Source organism: Rhamphochromis sp. 'chilingali' (assembly GCF_963969265.1).
Source record: "Rhamphochromis sp. 'chilingali' genome assembly, chromosome: 8".
NCBI classification, from domain to species: Eukaryota; Metazoa; Chordata; class Actinopteri; order Cichliformes; family Cichlidae; genus Rhamphochromis; species Rhamphochromis sp. 'chilingali'.
Genome location: NC_137935.1, coordinates 39,295,898 through 39,314,397, shown reverse-complemented (window position 1 = coordinate 39,314,397; position 18,500 = coordinate 39,295,898). Strand labels below are relative to the sequence as shown.

Here is an 18,500-nt window from a genome sequence, read left to right as displayed (position 1 = left end):
GAGACTCAAGAGGAGCTTCTATCCCCAAGCCATCCGTGCCCTAAACACACACACCCGCCCTCTCACATCATCTATAATTGACTGAGACAGGACTCTTCCAGACACTAAACCAAGGCACAATGTACATTTCAATTCCTTTAATTTGAAATATGTTTATATTGTCTATCCTGTAAAATAGTCAGATGTCTATTCATATAAATGTACAGAATTCACCTGCTTGCTGCAACTGCTGCACATTCACCCAGTGTATATACTATATATATATATATATATATATATATATATATATATATATATATAGTATATATAAAATGTTCTTCCTCTACACCCCCCCCCCCCAATTTTTGCGCATGTCGAGGAGCGTGTCAGGCTACATTTCACTGTGTGTTATACTTGTATATTGCGTTTGTGTCTCTGCCCTCGTGTCTCTGCCCTCGCGTCTCTGCCCTCGTGTCTCTGCCCCCGTGTCTCTGCCCTCGCGTCTCTGCCCCCGTGTCTCTGCCCTCGTGTCTCTGCCCCCGTGTCTCTGCCCTCGCGTCTCTGCGCCGTGTCTCTGCCCTCGTGTCTCTGCCCCCGTGTCTCTGCCCTCGCGTCTCTGCCCCCGTGTCTCTGCCCTCGTGTCTCTGCCCCCGTGTCTCTGCCCTCGTGTCTCTGCCCTCGTGTCTCTGCCCTCGTGTCTCTGCGCCGTGTCTCTGCCCCCGTGTCTCTGCCCTCGCATCTCTGCCCCCGTGTCTCTGCCCTCGTGTCTCTGCCCTCGTGTCTCTGCGCCGTGTCTCTGCCCCCGTGTCTCTGCCCTCGTGTCTCTGCGCCGTGTCTCTGCCCCCGTGTCTCTGCCCTCGTGTCTCTGCCCTCGTGTCTCTGCCCCCGCGTCTCTGCCCCCGTGTCTCTGCCCTCGCGTCTCTGCCCCTGCGTCTCTGCCCTCGTGTCTCTGCCCCCGTGTCTCTGCCCTCGTGTCTCTGCTCTCGTGTCTCTGCCCCGTGTCTCTGCCCTCGTGTCTCTGCCCACGTGTCTCTGCCCTCGCGTCTCTGCCCTCGTGTCTCTGCCCCCGCGTCTCTGCCCCCGTGTCTCTGCCCTCGTGTCTCTGCCCTCGTGTCTCTGCCCCCATGTCTCTGCCCTCGCGTCTCTGCCCCTGCGTCTCTGCCCCGTGTCTCTGCCCTCGTGTCTCTGCGCCGTGTCTCTGCCCTCGTGTCTCTGCCCTCGCGTCTCTGCCCTCGTGTCTCTGCCCTCGTGTCTCTGCCCCGTGTCTCTGCCCCGTGTCTCTGCCCTCGTGTCTCTGCCCCGTGTCTCTGCCCTCGTGTCTCTGCCCTCGTGTCTCTGCCCCCGTGTCTCTGCCCCGTGTCTCTGCCCCCGTGTCTCTGCCCTCGCGTCTCTGCCCTCGCGTCTCTGCCCCTGCGTCTCTGCCCTCGTGTCTCTGCGCCGTGTCTCTGCCCTCGTGTCTCTGCCCTCGCGTCTCTGCCCTCGTGTCTCTGCCCTCGTGTCTCTGCCCTCGCGTCTCTGCCCCTGCGTCTCTGCCCCCGTGTCTCTGCCCTCGTGTCTCTGCCCTCGCGTCTCTGCCCTCGTGTCTCTGCCCTCGTGTCTCTGCCCCGTGTCTCTGCCCCGTGTCTCTGCCCTCGTGTCTCTGCCCCGTGTCTCTGCCCTCGTGTCTCTGCCCTCGTGTCTCTGCCCCCGTGTCTCTGCCCCGTGTCTCTGCCCTCGCGTCTCTGCCCTCGCGTCTCTGCCCCTGCGTCTCTGCCCTCGTGTCTCTGCGCCGTGTCTCTGCCCTCGTGTCTCTGCCCTCGCGTCTCTGCCCTCGTGTCTCTGCCCTCGTGTCTCTGCCCTCGCGTCTCTGCCCCTGCGTCTCTGCCCCCGTGTCTCTGCCCCCGTGTCTCTGCCCTCGTGTCTCTGCCCTCGTGTCTGTGCCCTCGCGTCTCTGCCCCTGCGTCTCTGCCCCCGTGTCTCTGCCCTCGTGTCTCTGCCCCTGCGTCTCTGCCCCCGTGTCTCTGCCCTCGTGTCTCTGCCCCGTGTCTCTGCCCTCGTGTCTCTGCCCTCGTGTCTCTGCCCTCGTGTCTCTGCCCCCGTGTCTCTGCCCTCGTGTCTCTGCCCTCGTGTCTCTGCCCCGTGTCTCTGCCCTCGTGTCTCTGCCCTCGTGTCTCTGCCCTCGTGTCTCTGCCCCGTGTCTCTGCCCTCGTGTCTCTGCCCTCGTGTCTCTGCGCCGTGTCTCTGCCCCCGTGTCTCTGCCCCCGTGTCTCTGCCCTCGTGTCTCTGCCCTCGTGTCTCTGCCCCGTGTCTCTGCCCTCGTGTCTCTGCCCCGTGTCTCTGCCCTCGTGTCTCTGCCCCCGTGTCTCTGCCCCCGTGTCTCCCTATGTGTCTGCGTTTTTATGGTGATGTGAGTTCTCGTGCCATCTTGTTTTCTCCAGCCTGTCATGTCCGCCTCTCTCCCTCGTGCTCCTCATGCTCTCTCTCTCCTTCTCCAGTCTACTTCTCCGTGTACTTCCTGTTTTACTTTGAAGGTCCGTGTCCTGTGTTGGTGTGTTCAGTCTTGTGTTCTCCCTGTCTCGTTTGTGTAATCAGCGTCCGCCGTGTGTCCCAGCCGTTTCCTGTCAATCCTGATCTCCTCTTGTATGTAGTGTCTGTGTCTTCCGCTGCTCGTCGTCGCATCGTACTATCAAACATCGCTGTTTGTTCCGTTAACCTGTTTGCCCGCCCGTTAGTTTGTTTTCTCCTGTTCAATCTGCGACTGGCAGTAAAGCTGTTTATTCTGAGTTCACCCTTGCCTCCGTGAGTCCTGCATTTTGGGTCCTTTTCCCTGCCTGCCTGCACACAGCCATGACACTTGCCTCTTGACATTTGACCTCTTAACCTTTAAAACGCATTATCCTGCTTATTCAAACAACTCAGATCACAGTGCCCCATTTCTTGCCTATTCACATGTATAGACTGAGCAGTTATAATATGGAGGCAAGGTGCCTGGCTGAGATGATTTAATGTGTTATGGCACTGTTGGAAAGTAAGGTAACAAAGGATATAATGACATGTTGTAGAACGCTGTGTTTGGTGATGTACCCAGAGAGAGGGCTGGCCAAGTGTGTCATATGTGAAACAGGCAGGCTCTAGACCTTCCTAGTACTGAGTACTCAGTAGGCGGGCTCAGGCAGTCCAACCTGTCCTTGGTTGACTGTGAAAGGCCCTTCAGTGACTCCTGTTCCTCCTCCCCAATGTCATTGTTCAGTTCATTGTTTTGGTGTGGACCGTCTTGTTCCATCCCTGCTTCCCTCGCTTCTTTTGTTGTAGTTTGTTCCTCAAATGGCGTTGCTTCATTTCCCTGAGCTCACCCACGTGTCTGGTCGCAGGTACGTAAAGATTCCTCTTTGTTTCCACTCCTCAAATCATTCCTAACTCGTAATAAGTGGAGCTCACGTTCTCATCCTAGCTTGTGTCACAGTTGGATTGAGACTCAGTCGCTCTTTGAATTCAATTCAGTTTTATTTACACAGCGCCAAATCACAACAACAGTCGCCTCAAGGTGCTTTATATTGTAAGGTAGATCCTACAATATTACATACAGAGAAAAACCCAACAATCATATGACCCCCTATGAGCAGCACTTTGACGACAGTGGGAAGGAAAAACTCCCTTTTACCAGGAAGAAACCTCCGGCAGAACCAGGCTCAGGGAGGGGCGGGGCCATCTGCAGCAGGGGTGAGGTAACGGAGGTTAATAGTAACTAACGATTAAATGCAGAGTGGTGTACGTGTCTGTGTGAAACAAGGTGAGAAAAGGAGAAACAGTGCATCGTGGGAAGCCCTAGGCATACGTACGTGTACTGTAGATGTAAGCATGCATAATGTAAATAGAACTAGCCTAGCACAGAACCATATTAGCATTAGTGTGTGAGGAAGACTCCGTATTTATGTGAAGAAATCAGAGCAGTGCAGTACTTTTACTAGAGCGTGCTCTAATCTGTGTAATAACATATTGTGGTGAACAGTAATGAACGCTGCACTGAGGTCTAGCAGGACAAGCACAGAGATGAACCCTGACAATTATACCTGTGCTGGCGGCAGTGAAGTGGATCTGTAGAATCACAGTAATTAGGATCTCTTTGCCAGCACGTCGTTATTGAGCTAAGATTTAAAAAGCTCTCTGACGCCTCTGGAAAATAATGAGACAATAATAATGACACGACAATGATTCTAATGCTCAAGAAAAGTCTAAAATATAGGATCTGGCAGGATCCCCGTAGAAAGGAAGACAAAAACGACTAAAATCCAGTGGATGGTCGCTGACAGAGCCAATCTGATTCAAGTCACAAAGGCCACTAATGAGCACAGATAAAGTGATGAGCAGTTAATGAGGCAAAGTGGAACTGAAAATACAAGTTGCTGACAGCTACACACACACAAATAAAGTGACGAGTAGTTAATGAAGGAAAACAAAACTACAAACGCACATGACAGCTTCGCTTGTCTCGTCTTTAAAAGTCCAGAATGAAGCTTTTAAAGATCTGAAATATGGTAAAACTGTAGGAAGTAAATAGTGCTTTCCTCTGAGTGACTCTACACCACTATATAAATGACTGTATATACACTATACGATGCTTACGCAACGTTATTGAGGCCTCCAGGAAAAAGTGAAGGCTGCCTGTGTGAGTGAGGCAGGCTGCTGAGAGGGCGACTGTTTCTTTTTGCTGGCTCACGAGCTAAAGGGCTCAGTATCCACAGACCTATTAGGTGATAAAGCTGTCAGTTAAGAGCTTAGCAGAGCATAGCAGAGGGAGCAGGGGGATCCAAATGCTAATGGGGTGCTAGCTTAAATGACTTAAACAAGCTGTGCTACAACTCTTGTTGTACTTTTACGTATAACTAGACATTCACTGCAAGTTTTCCATGGATGCAGTGAAATATCATGCAACATGATATTAACAGAGAGCCTGTCAAGCCTGAGAGGCAAAACCATCTTCATCTTCTTTCAGCTTTTCAGTATACTCTCACTGCTTACATGAAGACTCATCAGACGAGTGTGACGATGTGAAGGACAGTTCAAACATCATGTCCAAGTCACTTTTCTTCTCTTTTCAGGATTACAGAGACATTTTAACAAGAACATTTTGTGGAATTACTTTTATGTGGAGCTTTAAAACTCCAAATAAAAGCCTATAAATGTGAACACATGGAACACTTATTCACCATTCTCAGTTCTGGCTCTCTACCATCTCAAAGATCTCTGCTGCCATCTGGTATAGAAACATCGTATGATTTCAGTAAACTACAACCTCTGCGCTCATATGTTGTTAACAGTCCGTGTCATGTAGGTTAAAGCTATGAAGTTGTACCTGTGGGTGGCTGTAGTTCAGGAGGTTGAGCAGGTCAGCTACTAATCAGAATCAGCTTTAGTTAGGCTACTCCAGTCTGCTTAGGTAAGATACTAACCCCAAGTTGATCTCCAGTGCTTCCATCAGAGTATGGATGTGTGTGAATGTTAGACAGAAAGCACTTAAGCCCAGAAAAAAGTGCTTGTGTGATGTTGTATTAAGTGCTTTGTATAGTAGAAAAGTGCTGTAGAGGAATCAGTCTGTTCACTGTTTAAATGAACTAATCATATTCAGCATTTGTATTTTGTTTGGCAGGGATGCTACAAAAACATACATATATAGAAAATAATGAAGCACTGGAGGCAGGAAGTTAGCAAAGACAACACGCAACAGAATCACTTCATAGCAAGTCTGTGAAATTAGCTTTTAGAAGTGATTTAAATCAGGTCACTGATCGTGTGAGCCTGAATTCCTCAGACAGGCCGTTCCAAGAAGAAGGAAAGAACCCATATTAGCACTGTCAGTAAAAGATACTGATTTTTGTCTTAGTATGGAAACTTGGAGCCAGGATATGTCCTTCAATGCACATGTTAAACAAATGTGTAGGAATGCTTTCTTCCATTTGTGCAACATCTCTAAAGTTAGAAATATCCTGTCTCTATTACTTCCAGGCTGGACGACTGTAATTCATTAATATCAGGAAGTCCTAAAAACTCCCTGAAAAGCCTTCAGTTAATCCAAAATGACCTTGTAGTACCATATCACCATATTAGAGCACTTCACTCTCGCACTGCAGGCTTATTATTGTAGGGTCTACCTTACAATATAAAGCGCCTTGAGACTGTTGTTGTGATTTGGTATCAGCGAGACTGCATGCTACATTGACCTGCTGCACCATCTTGTGGTCCAAATTAATATTACAAGAACGTATGACCCTGCCCTACTGTAACTTCTGTCTTCAACGCAGTATGTTGACTTAAAGTCATAGAGGTTGTCTCTCTGCATTCTGTTGATTACAGTCGTTCTAGAAGAGTTTAAACTCAGTTTAAATTTAAAAGCCAGATGGGTTTTTGTGACTGCTCTTGAGCAACTGTTCTCATTGAATCATATCTGGTAGTCATGTCTTAAGAAACAGGAAAGAAATCCAGCAAGGACATGACATGATCCCTAAGAGATTCACCTAAGCTCTTCAGAAATGGTCTCGGCGATGGGCGAGTTGGCTCTGGTGAGGTGAAAGGTAGGAACAACAGATGGGTTTAGAGTGGAGGCAGGAATACATCGGGGATTGGGTCTGAGCCGCTTCTTCTTTGCAGTGGTGGTGGAAGGGCTGAGAGATAGGATCATGTTTGCAGATGACATTGTGATCAGGCAGGTAAACAAGAGCCTGAAGAGGTGCAAAGTAGAAGAGCAAAGTAACAAAATGCATGAGAGTGAATGAGAAGGAGGCAGGCAGAAAGGTGAACATCCAGGCACTAGAGATACTGAAGGTAGTTGAGTTTAAATACCTGAGGTTAACTATCCTGGTGAAGAAGCGAGTGCTGGCAGGGTGGAGTGGGTGGAGACGAGTGTCAGGGCTGATTTGTGACAGGACAGCATCAAGAGTGAAAAGTTAGGTTTACAAGATGCAGTTCCATGTATGTTTGCACGTGTTTAAATCACACCTATTTTCCTAGAAAATGTAAACGAGGGGTAGAGCAACACTTTTGCACAGTAGCTTTAATGATGTATGGTTTGGAGACAGAATCACTCAGAAAAAGACTGGAAGGAAAGAGTGAAAGTTGCTCTCCAGAGTCAACATCTGGGTTGTCTTTGGGAGTCCTGAATGGACAAGATGAGAAATGAGTAGATCACAGGGACAGCTCAGGTTGAGTGGTTTGGACACAAAGTTAGAGAGACGAGGCTAAGATGTGCAGAGGGATCGTGAATACACTGAACCAAGGATGCATGAAGAGAGAAGGAACACCAAAGAAAAGGTAAGAAGTCATGCAGAGAGCTGGGGTTACAGAAGAGGATGCTAAAGATGAGACAATACAGAGGCAGATGGGGCACTGCAGTGACCCTTAAAGGGAAGAGCCAAAACAAAAAGAAGATATTAAATTAATTTGTCTCAATAGTGCCCTCTTGTGGTCACAATAGTAACAGAGTGTAAAAGGATGGAGACTTGCTCAGTTTTGTGCCAAAATAAAATGAAGGTTTAAGAAAAAAAATGGAATATTACATTTTAAGAACACATCTTTTAATTTTAAACAACAAATTACATCAATATTTCCTCACAAAGTGAATGTTAACCGACTGTAAAAATAGAATCCAAGTCACACACTGCTCATAAAAGAGATAATAGATCAAGCCAAAGGTTACTGTTTTATTCATCTTTATGAAACAATAAAACAAGATTCATCTGATCATGAACATCTGTGAAAAGCACTTTTGTTTCTTTGGAAGGATCTTCCATAGCGAGGTCACAGTGTGTCTAGTTATAGAAGCCTCTCCAGTACCAGCAGGTGCAGTTGAGGCCCGCTGCAATGAGCAGGATGACCAGCAGGGCGATGAGGAGACCGAGGCCGATGATGGTGGCAAGAATGGCCCACACCAGGGTCCTCTTGGACATGTCAATCAGCGGCGACGTGAGGGCCATCCGAGCCCTGCGTGCCCGCTGGCGGTTCTGAGGAGGGTACCTGGCCAAGTTAACGCTCTCCATGCCCAGTGACCGGACCATGCATGCCCTGTGGTGGCTCAGCTGCTCAAAGGTGTGTTTGCCATGGTAGCGTCCCATACCACTCTGACCTGGAGGGGTGACACACAAGTCAGTCGTGTCTTCTAAAAGGAGCGCTTCATTTGTGATTTGTGCTGTCAGTATGTGCTCACACATGGACTGTAACAGGGTGAGAGTGACTTTTTCTTGCATCAGTGATCACAGTGCAAATGTACTCCTGATGTAAAGATCCCCAATATTGTGTATGTGTCCCCATACATCACTGAAGGTTTAAAAGGTGAACTGGCTGATGTTAGTAGTGTGAATGAATAGTTTTATTGCTCGCCCACAGATTTGCACAGTGGGTCAGTTTGTGATTGTAGGGTCATTTTTTAACTCAAATGAGGGAGACTACAACACAGCCCGGAGACAGACAGACAGTCCTCTCTACATGTCCAGCCAGCTTGCAAGCACAGCCGTCTCCTCCAGCCAGAGATGCTGAATAATAACACATTTAATGTTGGAGGGCAAGCTTACACATGGGAAGTCCAGGTTTCAGTAAGATACATGAAGATAGATGCTATTACCGAAATAGGCAGTGTTCTCCAGAACTCAAATTTGATCTCAATCTTGTCCAGTATAATTTGCTTCATATAACACTTTTAACTGTTTGTAATCTCAGCTCCTGAATGTATTCTTATTCAGGCTTCATGAAGAAAGTCTTGCTCACTAAGCACAACAGGCATCAGCTCAGAATCAGCTGTAGTTCCAATAAATGTGTGGAACAGTTTTCTCAAATCTGCAGGAGCTGTCGATGAATGTTTGCTCACTGCTCCACAGCACACACAGAAAAACGCCAAACGGAGCAAGTTTTATTAAAAAGGACTCGACTCAAAGAAAAACACCCACAAATATCCTGAGAAAGGAGACGGAGATGGGTTAAAGTTAAAGGTTCACTTCTGCTGCCAGCAGATAACAGCTACTCACTAGTAGCTTAAAGGTAACACAAATGTGACTTGACACAGTAAAAGTTCACGACTCAGTGCTGGCCCGCTCACTGACTGAGCAGCTCTTCACAAGCTTGACTCACTGCTGAATGAATGGGTGGCAGCTGAGCTCCTGGAGGCGACAGGACACACACACACACACACACACACACACACACACACACACACACACACACACACACACACACACACACACACACACAGCAAAGAATAGGAGGGCTGTCCGTGGCATGTCCAGTAACCAACAAGTTAGCCAATGAGCAAGCGGTATCACACTCGGACCCGCTTCTCTGCCTCCCTTTCTTTTTAAAAACAATGTTTAGCTGCATCCATCTTTGATTGTTTGTAGTTTTGTCTGTCATCTGACATCATGGTTTAGCTGACACTGTTTCATCTGATGTTGTGTTTTTTTGTCTAAAGTTGTCACATTTTGTGAAGCTTTCCCACTTCAAAGCCACACTTTGAAGTCTTCCTACCTACGCCACCGAACGGGAGGGAGTTGAGCGTATAGTGCATCATGACGTCGTTGACCGTCACGCCACCGCTCGTCGTCTCCGCAATCATTTTTTTTATTGCCTGTGAGAAACGTGAGAAGAAATCGTTGTAAGACGAGCACGAGGGACGCTGCTAACGTTAAAAGCTACTTAAAGATGGTTCCTTCTCACCTTCTTGTCAGAGCAGAAGATGTACAGAGCCAGGGGCTTCTCTCTCTCGTTGATGAAGGTGATGGCATTGTCCATGTCACTCACTGTAACTATGGGCAGCACGGGGCCGAAGATCTCCTCCTGCATCAGCCTGGAGTGGGGCGGCACGTCCTTCAGCACCGTTGGGGCTTTCAGTGCAACATCAACATTTATCAAACAGAGCACAGATGGATCTGCATCGCATGATTCAATCTGCATTTTCATTACCAATGTAGCGCTGTGAGGAATCACTCTGTCCACCCACCACAGGAGTGTAGCCCTCCATCAGCCCCATGATTCTGTTGAAGTGACGCTGGTTGACAATTCGCCCGTAGTCAGGTGAGCATTTTGGATCGGCACCATAAAACTCCTGGAATGGAGCAGAGAGGTAGTCTCAGTAAGGTTTCACACCGTGCAGCTCCACCTGTATGAGCGATGTCGCAGTGATTCTCTTTGGTTATTGGGTGCTTTACCAGAAGCGTTTGTCGGATGCACTCCACCACTCGGCCCTGGATGCACGGCTCACACAGAATGTAGTCTGGAGCGATGCACGTCTGCCCACAGTTGATGAACTTCCCCCACGTGATACGACTGCAAACAAACCAGGTGGAGAACAACTTTACAATATTCGTGTTTTGGTTCATTCTTAGAGGACCTTTATTCATTTTATTGAGAGTGTAGCTATCCCCCCCAAAATAAAAAAACAAGGAAAAAAACACCTTTTTCTTGCTTTGACATTTACTTCCTTTTAACTGAGAAAAGATTTGTTGCGGCCCCAGCAGGGCCTCCTCCTGAAGTTACCTGTGTGGGCGGGTCCTACCGTCTCTCCTGCCTTAGGTGCCGCCTTTTTCTTTTGTACAGCTGACTCACATCAGCAATTAAAGGTATTTAAATGGTGATAGCGGCTTGTAGTGATGGCCAAATGAAGCTTTCTGAAGCTTGTATTGAAAAACGGTTCATTACTCGAAGCTTTTCAACACAGTCCTCTCTGGTGACATCTGGTGGCCAAAAATACGAAGAGCAGCTTGAATCCACAAAATAAAACCAACTGCTTCATTATGACTGCCCACTCTACAGAGTGGAGTTTTGTCTGATATTGGGCCGCCGTCGTGTTGCTTTGAACGCGTATTGTTTGGTGGTTAAAAAATGTGTTTTATTTGTTTAATAAATAGTTTTGACCAGTAAACTCTTCTTGTTTAAATATGCACCATGGTGTGGTCTTTCTTTGCTTGTGACTTCTTGATGTTGGTAAATACAATAATTGAAAAATACCACGTTACATATAATATATACATATAATAATGTACAACACATTATGGAGTATGCTTCTGCTCTGAGGTCCTGCCTCCATGCACTTATGCAATTAATCGCTAGACGGGTGTATTTATTAATAATATTATATTAGGGAAATTTCCCAGACATATTTTTGACCTGGGGGTAGAATTGATTGTGAAATGGAAAAGGAAAATGCTTATGAACTTGCAAATGAAAAACATGATGCATTTAAGGTAACCCTTTTTCATTTTTATTTAAGAAGAGAATTTGTTCCACTGTGCGATGACTGAACCTGTTCCTTTTTGTGGAGATAATTTCTCCTGCCTTAAGGAAAATCCCTTCACATGGCACAGAGGAGGCTGGAGTACAGAGAAACTGGTAGAGATGCAGGTATACAGTCTACCTGGGCCCCACAAACTATCAGATAAAGAGAATAAAGAAATTCAATTGCTGCACATTTGGCAGACTAACATTTTAAGATTAATTAAACAATAAAATATATATTTTTACAACATTACATGTAAAGAATCAAGTGGAAGTTTTTCTAAAGTTATTTAATGATATTTATATTATGGAAGCAGATTTTTGACATTTTACCTTTTTCCCGTTTTCAGATATAATAAACACGCACAAAACAAAAGCAAACGGCCAGAACACAAAGCTGGAAAACCCACCGGATCGACAAAAATCAACTCAAAATCCTCCCACACAACAGAACCTCCTTTATTCCTCGCTGGCTCCAAATCTCTCAGTGGAATGATCAGTGGTTCGCTGTCACCATCAAACACTCCACAAATCCCACGAATGATTCACTTCCTTTTAAACCATTGAATCAGACACCGAAGCAGTTAGGCTCTAACTGAAGCTTCGGACGTCACCGATCACGTGACTCTGGCCAAACGAATCAAGCTTCAACGCAGAGCTTCTGAAGCAGTGTGTTGATTTTTTTGACGCACGCACCGGAGCGTCAGCTTCAAGCGGACCATCACTAGCGGCTTGTCCGTCTCTGTTAGTTGAGTTATTAGTAGAAACTTTAATAAAACTCTCGAATTTAACCCCTTTTGCCGCCCTGTCTCCTTTTTCTGACCCGCACACTTTTGTTACTTTTCCTGGACCCTTTTAGGGGAATGTAACAGATTCTGGTAACATCGAATGGTTCATGACATTTCTGTGAGTTTGATCTTTTCTATTTCGGTCCTTACAATAAAGAGTTTGTTGTTTTTTGTACAGTAGGCTTGACATATTTAACTAAATGACAGAGTTGGAGTTTAATTCAGTCCCAGGAGTTCCAGAAGAGTGGGTCAAAGTGTGCTGCGTTTAAGGACCTGTATTTTCCAGCTTTTTGAGTCCTTGTAATTGAAGCACAGGAAAAGGACTCAAACTAAGCTCTGTTTAACTGCAACCAAACCAAATGTATGTTTAAGTTCATTTACTCAATAAAACATCAAGGCCTAACATTTATGAACTGAAACCAAACAATGTTTGTCACGTTAGTCAAAATGTCCATGTGAATTTTTATACTCAGGAATTTCTTAACCAACATTTTAATATACAGTGGGGCAAAAAAGTATTTAGTCAGCCACCGATTGTGCAAGTTCCCCCACTTAAAATGATGACAGAGGTCAGTAATTTGCACCAGAGGTACACTTCAACTGTGAGAGACAGAAAAAAATCCATGAATCCACATGGTAGGATTTGTAAAGAATTTATTCGTAAATCAGGGTGGAAAATAAGTATTTGGTCAATAACAAAAATACAACTCTGTTAGAGTAAATAGTTAAACATTTGTCATTTTTATATTTACCATTTGTCTATTGTTTTTAACTCTGTGAAAGGAATTCTTTCTTTCCTCCCATCCCCAGATTCTCGAGGTTCTGGGTGCAAGGTTGAAGTGTTTTATCACAGGAACATCCTTTTGAAGGTCTGTTTGATGTTTGGTAGAACTTCCCACCCTTTGTATGGTTTGACTGTGTTATCTATGGTAAACCATACATTGGGTGTGGGGGAGACTACCCTCTTTATGACCAAGGATGTTGTTCCTGCTTTTAGGTTTTATGACCCTTTGATCAGCAGGAACAAACAAACACACACACACACACACACACATTTACATACAGTCCTTGTCTATGTAACCAAAGGGGGTTGCAAGGGGAGGTGTTTTGTAAACTATTGTTTGAAGTTTGTCAATAAAAAGGCGGTGAGAGGAGGCCACCATTGTGGTCATTTCGACGTGCTGGTCACAGATGAGAGGCCTCCCTTGCGCAAGAAATCGATCGAACACTGTTGCCTTGTTTTTCTTTCATGGGAATAAGTCCTGGATACAGCGGGGTCTGAGTTTAGACCCAACAAACTCAATACTTTGTAACATAACCTTTGTTGGCAATAACAGAGGTCAAACGTTTACTATAGGTCTTTACCAGGTTTGCACACACAGTAGCTGGTATTTTGGCCCATTCCTCCATGCAGATCTTCTCGAGAGCAGTGATGTTTTGGGGCTGTCGCCGAGCAACACGGACTTTCAACTCCCGCCACAGATTTTCTATGGGGTTGAGGTCTGGAGACTGGCTAGGCCACTCCAGGACTTTCAAATGCTTCTTACGGAGCCACTCCTTTGTTGCCCGGGCGGTGTGTTTTGGATCATTGTCATGTTGGAAGACCCAGCCTCGTTTCATCTTCAAAGTTCTCACTGATGGAAGGAGGTTTTGGCTCAAAATCTCACGATACATGGCCCCATTCATTCTGTCCTTAACACGGATCAGTCGTCCTGTGCCCTTGGCAGAAAAACAGCCCCATAGCATGATGTTTCCACCCCCATGCTTCACAGTAGGTATGGTGTTCTTGGGATGCAACTCAGTATTCTTCTTCCTCCAAACACGACGAGTTGAGTTTATACCAAAAAGTTCTACTTTGGTTTCATCTGACCACATGACATTCTCCCAATCCTCTGCTGTATCATCCATGTGCTCTCTGGCAAACTTCAGACGGGCCTGGACATGCACTGGCTTCAGCAGCGGAACACGTCTGGCACTGCGGGATTTGATTCCCTGCCGTTGTAGTGTGTTACTGATGGTGACCTTTGTTACTTTGGTCCCAGCTCTCTGCAGGTCATTCACCAGGTCCCCCCGTGTGGTTCTGGGATCTTTGCTCACCGTTCTCATGATCATTTTGACCCCACGGGATGAGATCTTGCGTGGAGCCCCAGATCGAGGGAGATTATCAGTGGTCTTGTATGTCTTCCATTTTCTGATGATTGCTCCCACAGTTGATTTTTTCACACCAAGCTGCTTGCCTATTGTAGATTCACTCTTCCCAGTCTGGTGCAGGTCTACAATACTTTTCCTGGTGTCCTTCGAAAGCTCTTTGGTCTTGGCCATGGCGGAGTTTGGAGTCTGACTGTTTGAGGCTGTGGACAGGTGTCTTTTATACAGATGATGAGTTCAAACAGGTGCCATTCATACAGGTAACGGGTGGGGGACAGAAAAGCTTCTTACAGAAGACGTTACAGGTCTGTGAGAGCCAGAGATTTTCCTTGTTTGAGGTGACCAAATACTTATTTTCCACCCTGATTTACGAATAAATTCTTTACAAATCCTACCATGTGGATTCATGGATTTTTTTTCACATTCTGTCTCTCACAGTTGAAGTGTACCTCTGGTGCAAATTACTGACCTCTGTCATCATTTTAGGTGGGGGAACTTGCACAATCGATGGCTGACTAAATACTTTTTTGCCCCACTGTATTCAGCTTTCAAGAGTTTTCATGTTTCTTGTTGTATCCAGGTCACAGTGGCTGTTTCAGTGATAGTTACTGAGTTGTGATTTAAAAAGTGCATGTGCTATACCAGCATCCACTGAAACATACAGAAGTATTAATGTACGTTGTTGGGGCTTGGAGAAGGTTGTAAGTTCTGCTATTATTGCGCTGAGCTTCAGTCACCCTGATATGTACCTGCAGACACAGTCAGCGCCTCTGTGCCCGCTTTGATTATCAGACTTTTAAATTCCCGTGTCAGCAGCTGTAATTCACTTCGTTTGGCTAAATGTGGATTACCGGCAGGCGACCCTGATGTTGCAGTTCTTGTCGATGTAGCAGGGGCTCTTCCCTCCCAGCTCCAGGGTCACCGGGGTGAGGTGACGAGCTGCAGCTTCCATCACCAGTTTGGCCACTGTGCTGCTGCCCGTGAACACGATGTGGTCAAACCTGAGCCTCAGCAGTTCCTGGGTCTCTGACACACTACCTGTCACCACTGGGTACAGATCCTGCAAAACAAACACATTTACTGATATATAAGTTATTTACATTAAGCACAGAGTAACTGACTGTAATATAGGTCATGTTTCCAAACATATAGTGATGGGAAAATCTCTACTGGGGAGGGGGGGTCACACTTACATGTTTCAGATTAAACAAATTCTAATATTAGAGAGTGATAAACCAAATAAATGCAGTTTTAAATTATATATTAACTGGAAAAGGCTCGCACACTCATGTCTGATTATCAGACCTGAAGAATCAATAAATCACTTAAACAGAACTCGAGTCACAAAGTAAAGTAGGCTAAAAGCAACACATCACACCATGATCTGAAGAAACAGATTAGAAACAAAATCACTGACATCTGTGCGTCTGCATCAGCAACTCATCCAGGAGGACACCCACGAACCCACAACAGCATCTACAGAACGACTACTTTCCTCAGCTAAGGTCAGAGTTCACGATTCAACAGGATGACTGTTCGTGCTCAAAAACCCTCCAGCGTGGCTGACATGAAACAGTAGAACCTCACAAACGCTTGACTGGAATTAGGTTTATTAGGTTTAGGACGAAGTTACCCTTTCCCACAGGGCAGGGCAGGTTTGCAGAGCTTTTTTCCTTAATAAATGAAATCATCATTTAAAAACTGCATTTTGTAATTGCTTTGGTTATTTTTGTCTATTGAACTTTGTTTTTTGATCATCTGAAACATTTAATGTGCAAAAATTCCTGTTTTGTAGCAGCATATTCAGCGAAATGGCAACAAACGTTGAATCCTGTGTGTCATTGGGGTCTAAATGTCTGAAGCACTGTAGTATGATGGCTCAAGGCTTTAATGCATGAACAATAGACCTGGTGTTCAGACCTTGTCCAGATAGCGAGGCAGCAAAGCCCGGAGCAGCAGCGACGAGCACTCGCTGAGCTCCGATGGCTTCACCACAGCTGCGTTCCCTGCAAAGAGAGAACAGTTTTCCATGAACGGGATGAGATCACCGTGTGACGCAAAGCCGGCGTGTAGGAGGCTGAGAATGCAGAGAGAGAGGCAGTCAGATGCACTCTGTTTCCATTAGTATTTTATTTTTTGAATCGGTTTTGCAAAAGTTGAACGACAGGGAGCAAAGACTGCGTTTCTGAGCCGTCAGCTGACATGTCTGGTACCGAGACAAGCTGATCAGCTGGGACTCTGACTAGGACCAGTTTATCAGTTACATCGATTGTTTCTGTATTTCATGGAGCTCAGCTGACTTTTTTACCTACATTTAAAAGAAGAGGATGTTATGTAGAGTAAAACATTCCCACTGTGGGTGATTGCCTTGTTAGATCTGTTAGAAATACAAAATACATTTTGGGTTTGATAAAGTCTAACATGACAGAATCCAGCTGCACACAACTGAAAACAGCACAGTGACTGTGACACCGGGTTGCGGCCGTGCCTTCTCAAAGCCATCTCAGACTGCTGTTATCAGGGGTACGTGACTGTCGCAGGTGTGGAGAGAGTGTCTCCCTACCTGCAGCAATGGCGCCAACAAGTGGCATGAGAGTAAGGCCCCAGGGGTAGTTCCAGGCCCCGATGATGAGTACGACTCCCAGCGGCTCTGGCTGGATATAAACCTCATCTGATATCGTGAGGAGGTTCTTTTCTGCCGGTCGCGGAGCAGCCCACTCTCCAAGCTTCTCAATAGCCAGCTTAATCTCGTTCTCGATTCCAATCAGCTCCAGGAGTGGTGTGTCATACTGACTCTGCAGGAAACCCAACACAGTTAAGCAAGCAAACGAGCCCCGATATACACATTGTATTTCACATCTTATTCTTAGTCTCTCGTGTCTGCTAACTCTGTTGATGTCCTGTTTGAGAGCAGTGGCTATCTCCGTCTCTTTCTCAGCGATCATCCTCTGCAGGGCGTGGAGCTGCTGCAGTCTGAACTCTAGAGGTCGAGTCCTGCCGCTCAGGAAGGCCTCCCTGGCCCGCTGCACTGCCTGCCTCTCCATACACACACCTGCATGAGAACAGAAAAGCGTTTGTCCACAGGACTCTCAAATGTTCACAGATAAGCTGTCGTTCTAGCAGAGGTGTTGCAAACATTTCTGCTGTCACCAGGAAAGCCTGTCTGCCCTCCTAGCTTACCTTAGAGTGAGCATGTGCGCTCTGCCGAACTAATGTTTTACTCTCAGCAATTTGAAGAGCAAAACAGACGACTGTAGGTTACAGAGTTTAATCTTATCAAAGGCTTTACAGACAGACAGCAAAGTAATAAAAAGCAGCCTCGAGGCGCACAAGCAAGAGACACCACACACACACACACACACACACACACGCACGCACGCACACACGCACGCACGCACACACACACACACAACAAATGATTTGATAAACAACTGACACGTCTGAGAAAATGAACTGAAGTTTATCCACGTAAAACAGGCAAAGGTAGATTTTCAGCCCCACGTGTTACTACTGTGGACACTTTGCAGTCTGTTAGTGTGTCCGGCATCGAAACGCAGTGAACACTTCATGCCTTACAGTCATAACTGACATAATGTCAGTGACAAAGTGGAATAAGAAACGTAAAATATACTTTAGTTCCCTAAAATAAAGAACTTTAGAAGAAATAGACACACTAAATTTAAAAATACACGTACGTGACAAAACGAAGTCAAATAGAACATGTATCCTGTATGATGCATGTGTTTTATTGAGACTGTCACATGTTTGCATAGCTGATAATAACTGTGCTGTGATAAAGTCTTAATTGTTGCACGCTGAGAAAAATACCTGGCTGTATGTTGCTTGCTGACTGACGCAAACTCCCTGAAAGATGAGTAAATAAAAATGAAGCGCTCCGCTGGTGTTCGCGGACCGGACGAACAGCTCACATCACTACAGAAAACTGATTCTGTCCGCTAAATGCCGCACAGCTCGTCATTTTACAATTAATCAATCGCGTTATTGATCACCGATAATTCACCATGGCGCCCACTGTCAAAGTCTGAAACTTACCGAAGCTCAGGTGCAATTGTTCCTCGGATATAAGCTGCAGTCCGTCACTCGTGTGATCTCACGGACGCGCTGCGGGATCCCTCCCTCACCCAGCGTTGTCCTGTGTTCATCGGTCACGCTGCTCTGGGATCAGTTTACCGGGGTAGATTGGTTACCGTGTCCGAGTTCACTGAGACCGATAGCGTCGTGCGCATGTGCACACCCCACTTCAGCTTGGCTCATCTTAATAGCAGTCATTCAGTCAGGCAATCTATTACAGCCTTGGGGTGATGTTAATGATATACCACAGACAAGTGGTGT

The 18,500-nt window shown here is 46.1% G+C and overlaps 1 protein-coding gene across 2 annotated transcripts; it reads right to left on the bottom strand.

The window, feature by feature from the left end:
• Window positions 1–7,509: 7,509 nt before the first annotated feature.
• Window positions 7,510–18,295, bottom strand: LOC308401504 (aldehyde dehydrogenase, dimeric NADP-preferring-like). 2 transcript variants are annotated; one of them, XM_080889737.1, is made up of 10 exons: window positions 18,201–18,295; window positions 17,036–17,199; window positions 16,711–16,942; window positions 16,068–16,153; window positions 14,999–15,207; window positions 10,146–10,263; window positions 9,901–10,042; window positions 9,655–9,821; window positions 9,466–9,565; window positions 7,510–8,074 (listed from the first exon to the last, which is right to left on the bottom strand). In XM_080889737.1, exons 2-10 carry the CDS (start codon window positions 17,189–17,191, stop codon window positions 7,761–7,763), a joined length of 1,524 nt encoding a protein of 507 aa, XP_080745863.1. In that variant the 5' UTR covers window positions 17,192–17,199; window positions 18,201–18,295; the 3' UTR covers window positions 7,510–7,760. The 2 variants fall into 2 exon arrangements, with proteins under 2 accessions (XP_080745863.1, XP_080745862.1); XM_080889736.1 differs by having other exon boundaries at window positions 16,711–17,199.
• Window positions 18,296–18,500: the final 205 nt, after the last annotated feature.

Coding starts and splice junctions, on each gene's coding strand:
- LOC308401504 (XM_080889736.1), bottom strand. CDS start 17,191: ATGGAGAGGCAGGCAGTGCAGCGGGCCAGGGAGGCCTTCCTGAGCGGC. Junction 16,154..16,710: donor TGTTGGCGCCATTGCTGCAG/GTAGGGAGACAC, acceptor CTCTCTTTGCAG/GGAACGCAGCTGTGGTGAAG. Junction 9,566..9,654: donor TCTTCTGCTCTGACAAGAAG/GTGAGAAGGAAC, acceptor CGTTTCTCACAG/GCAATAAAAAAAATGATTGC.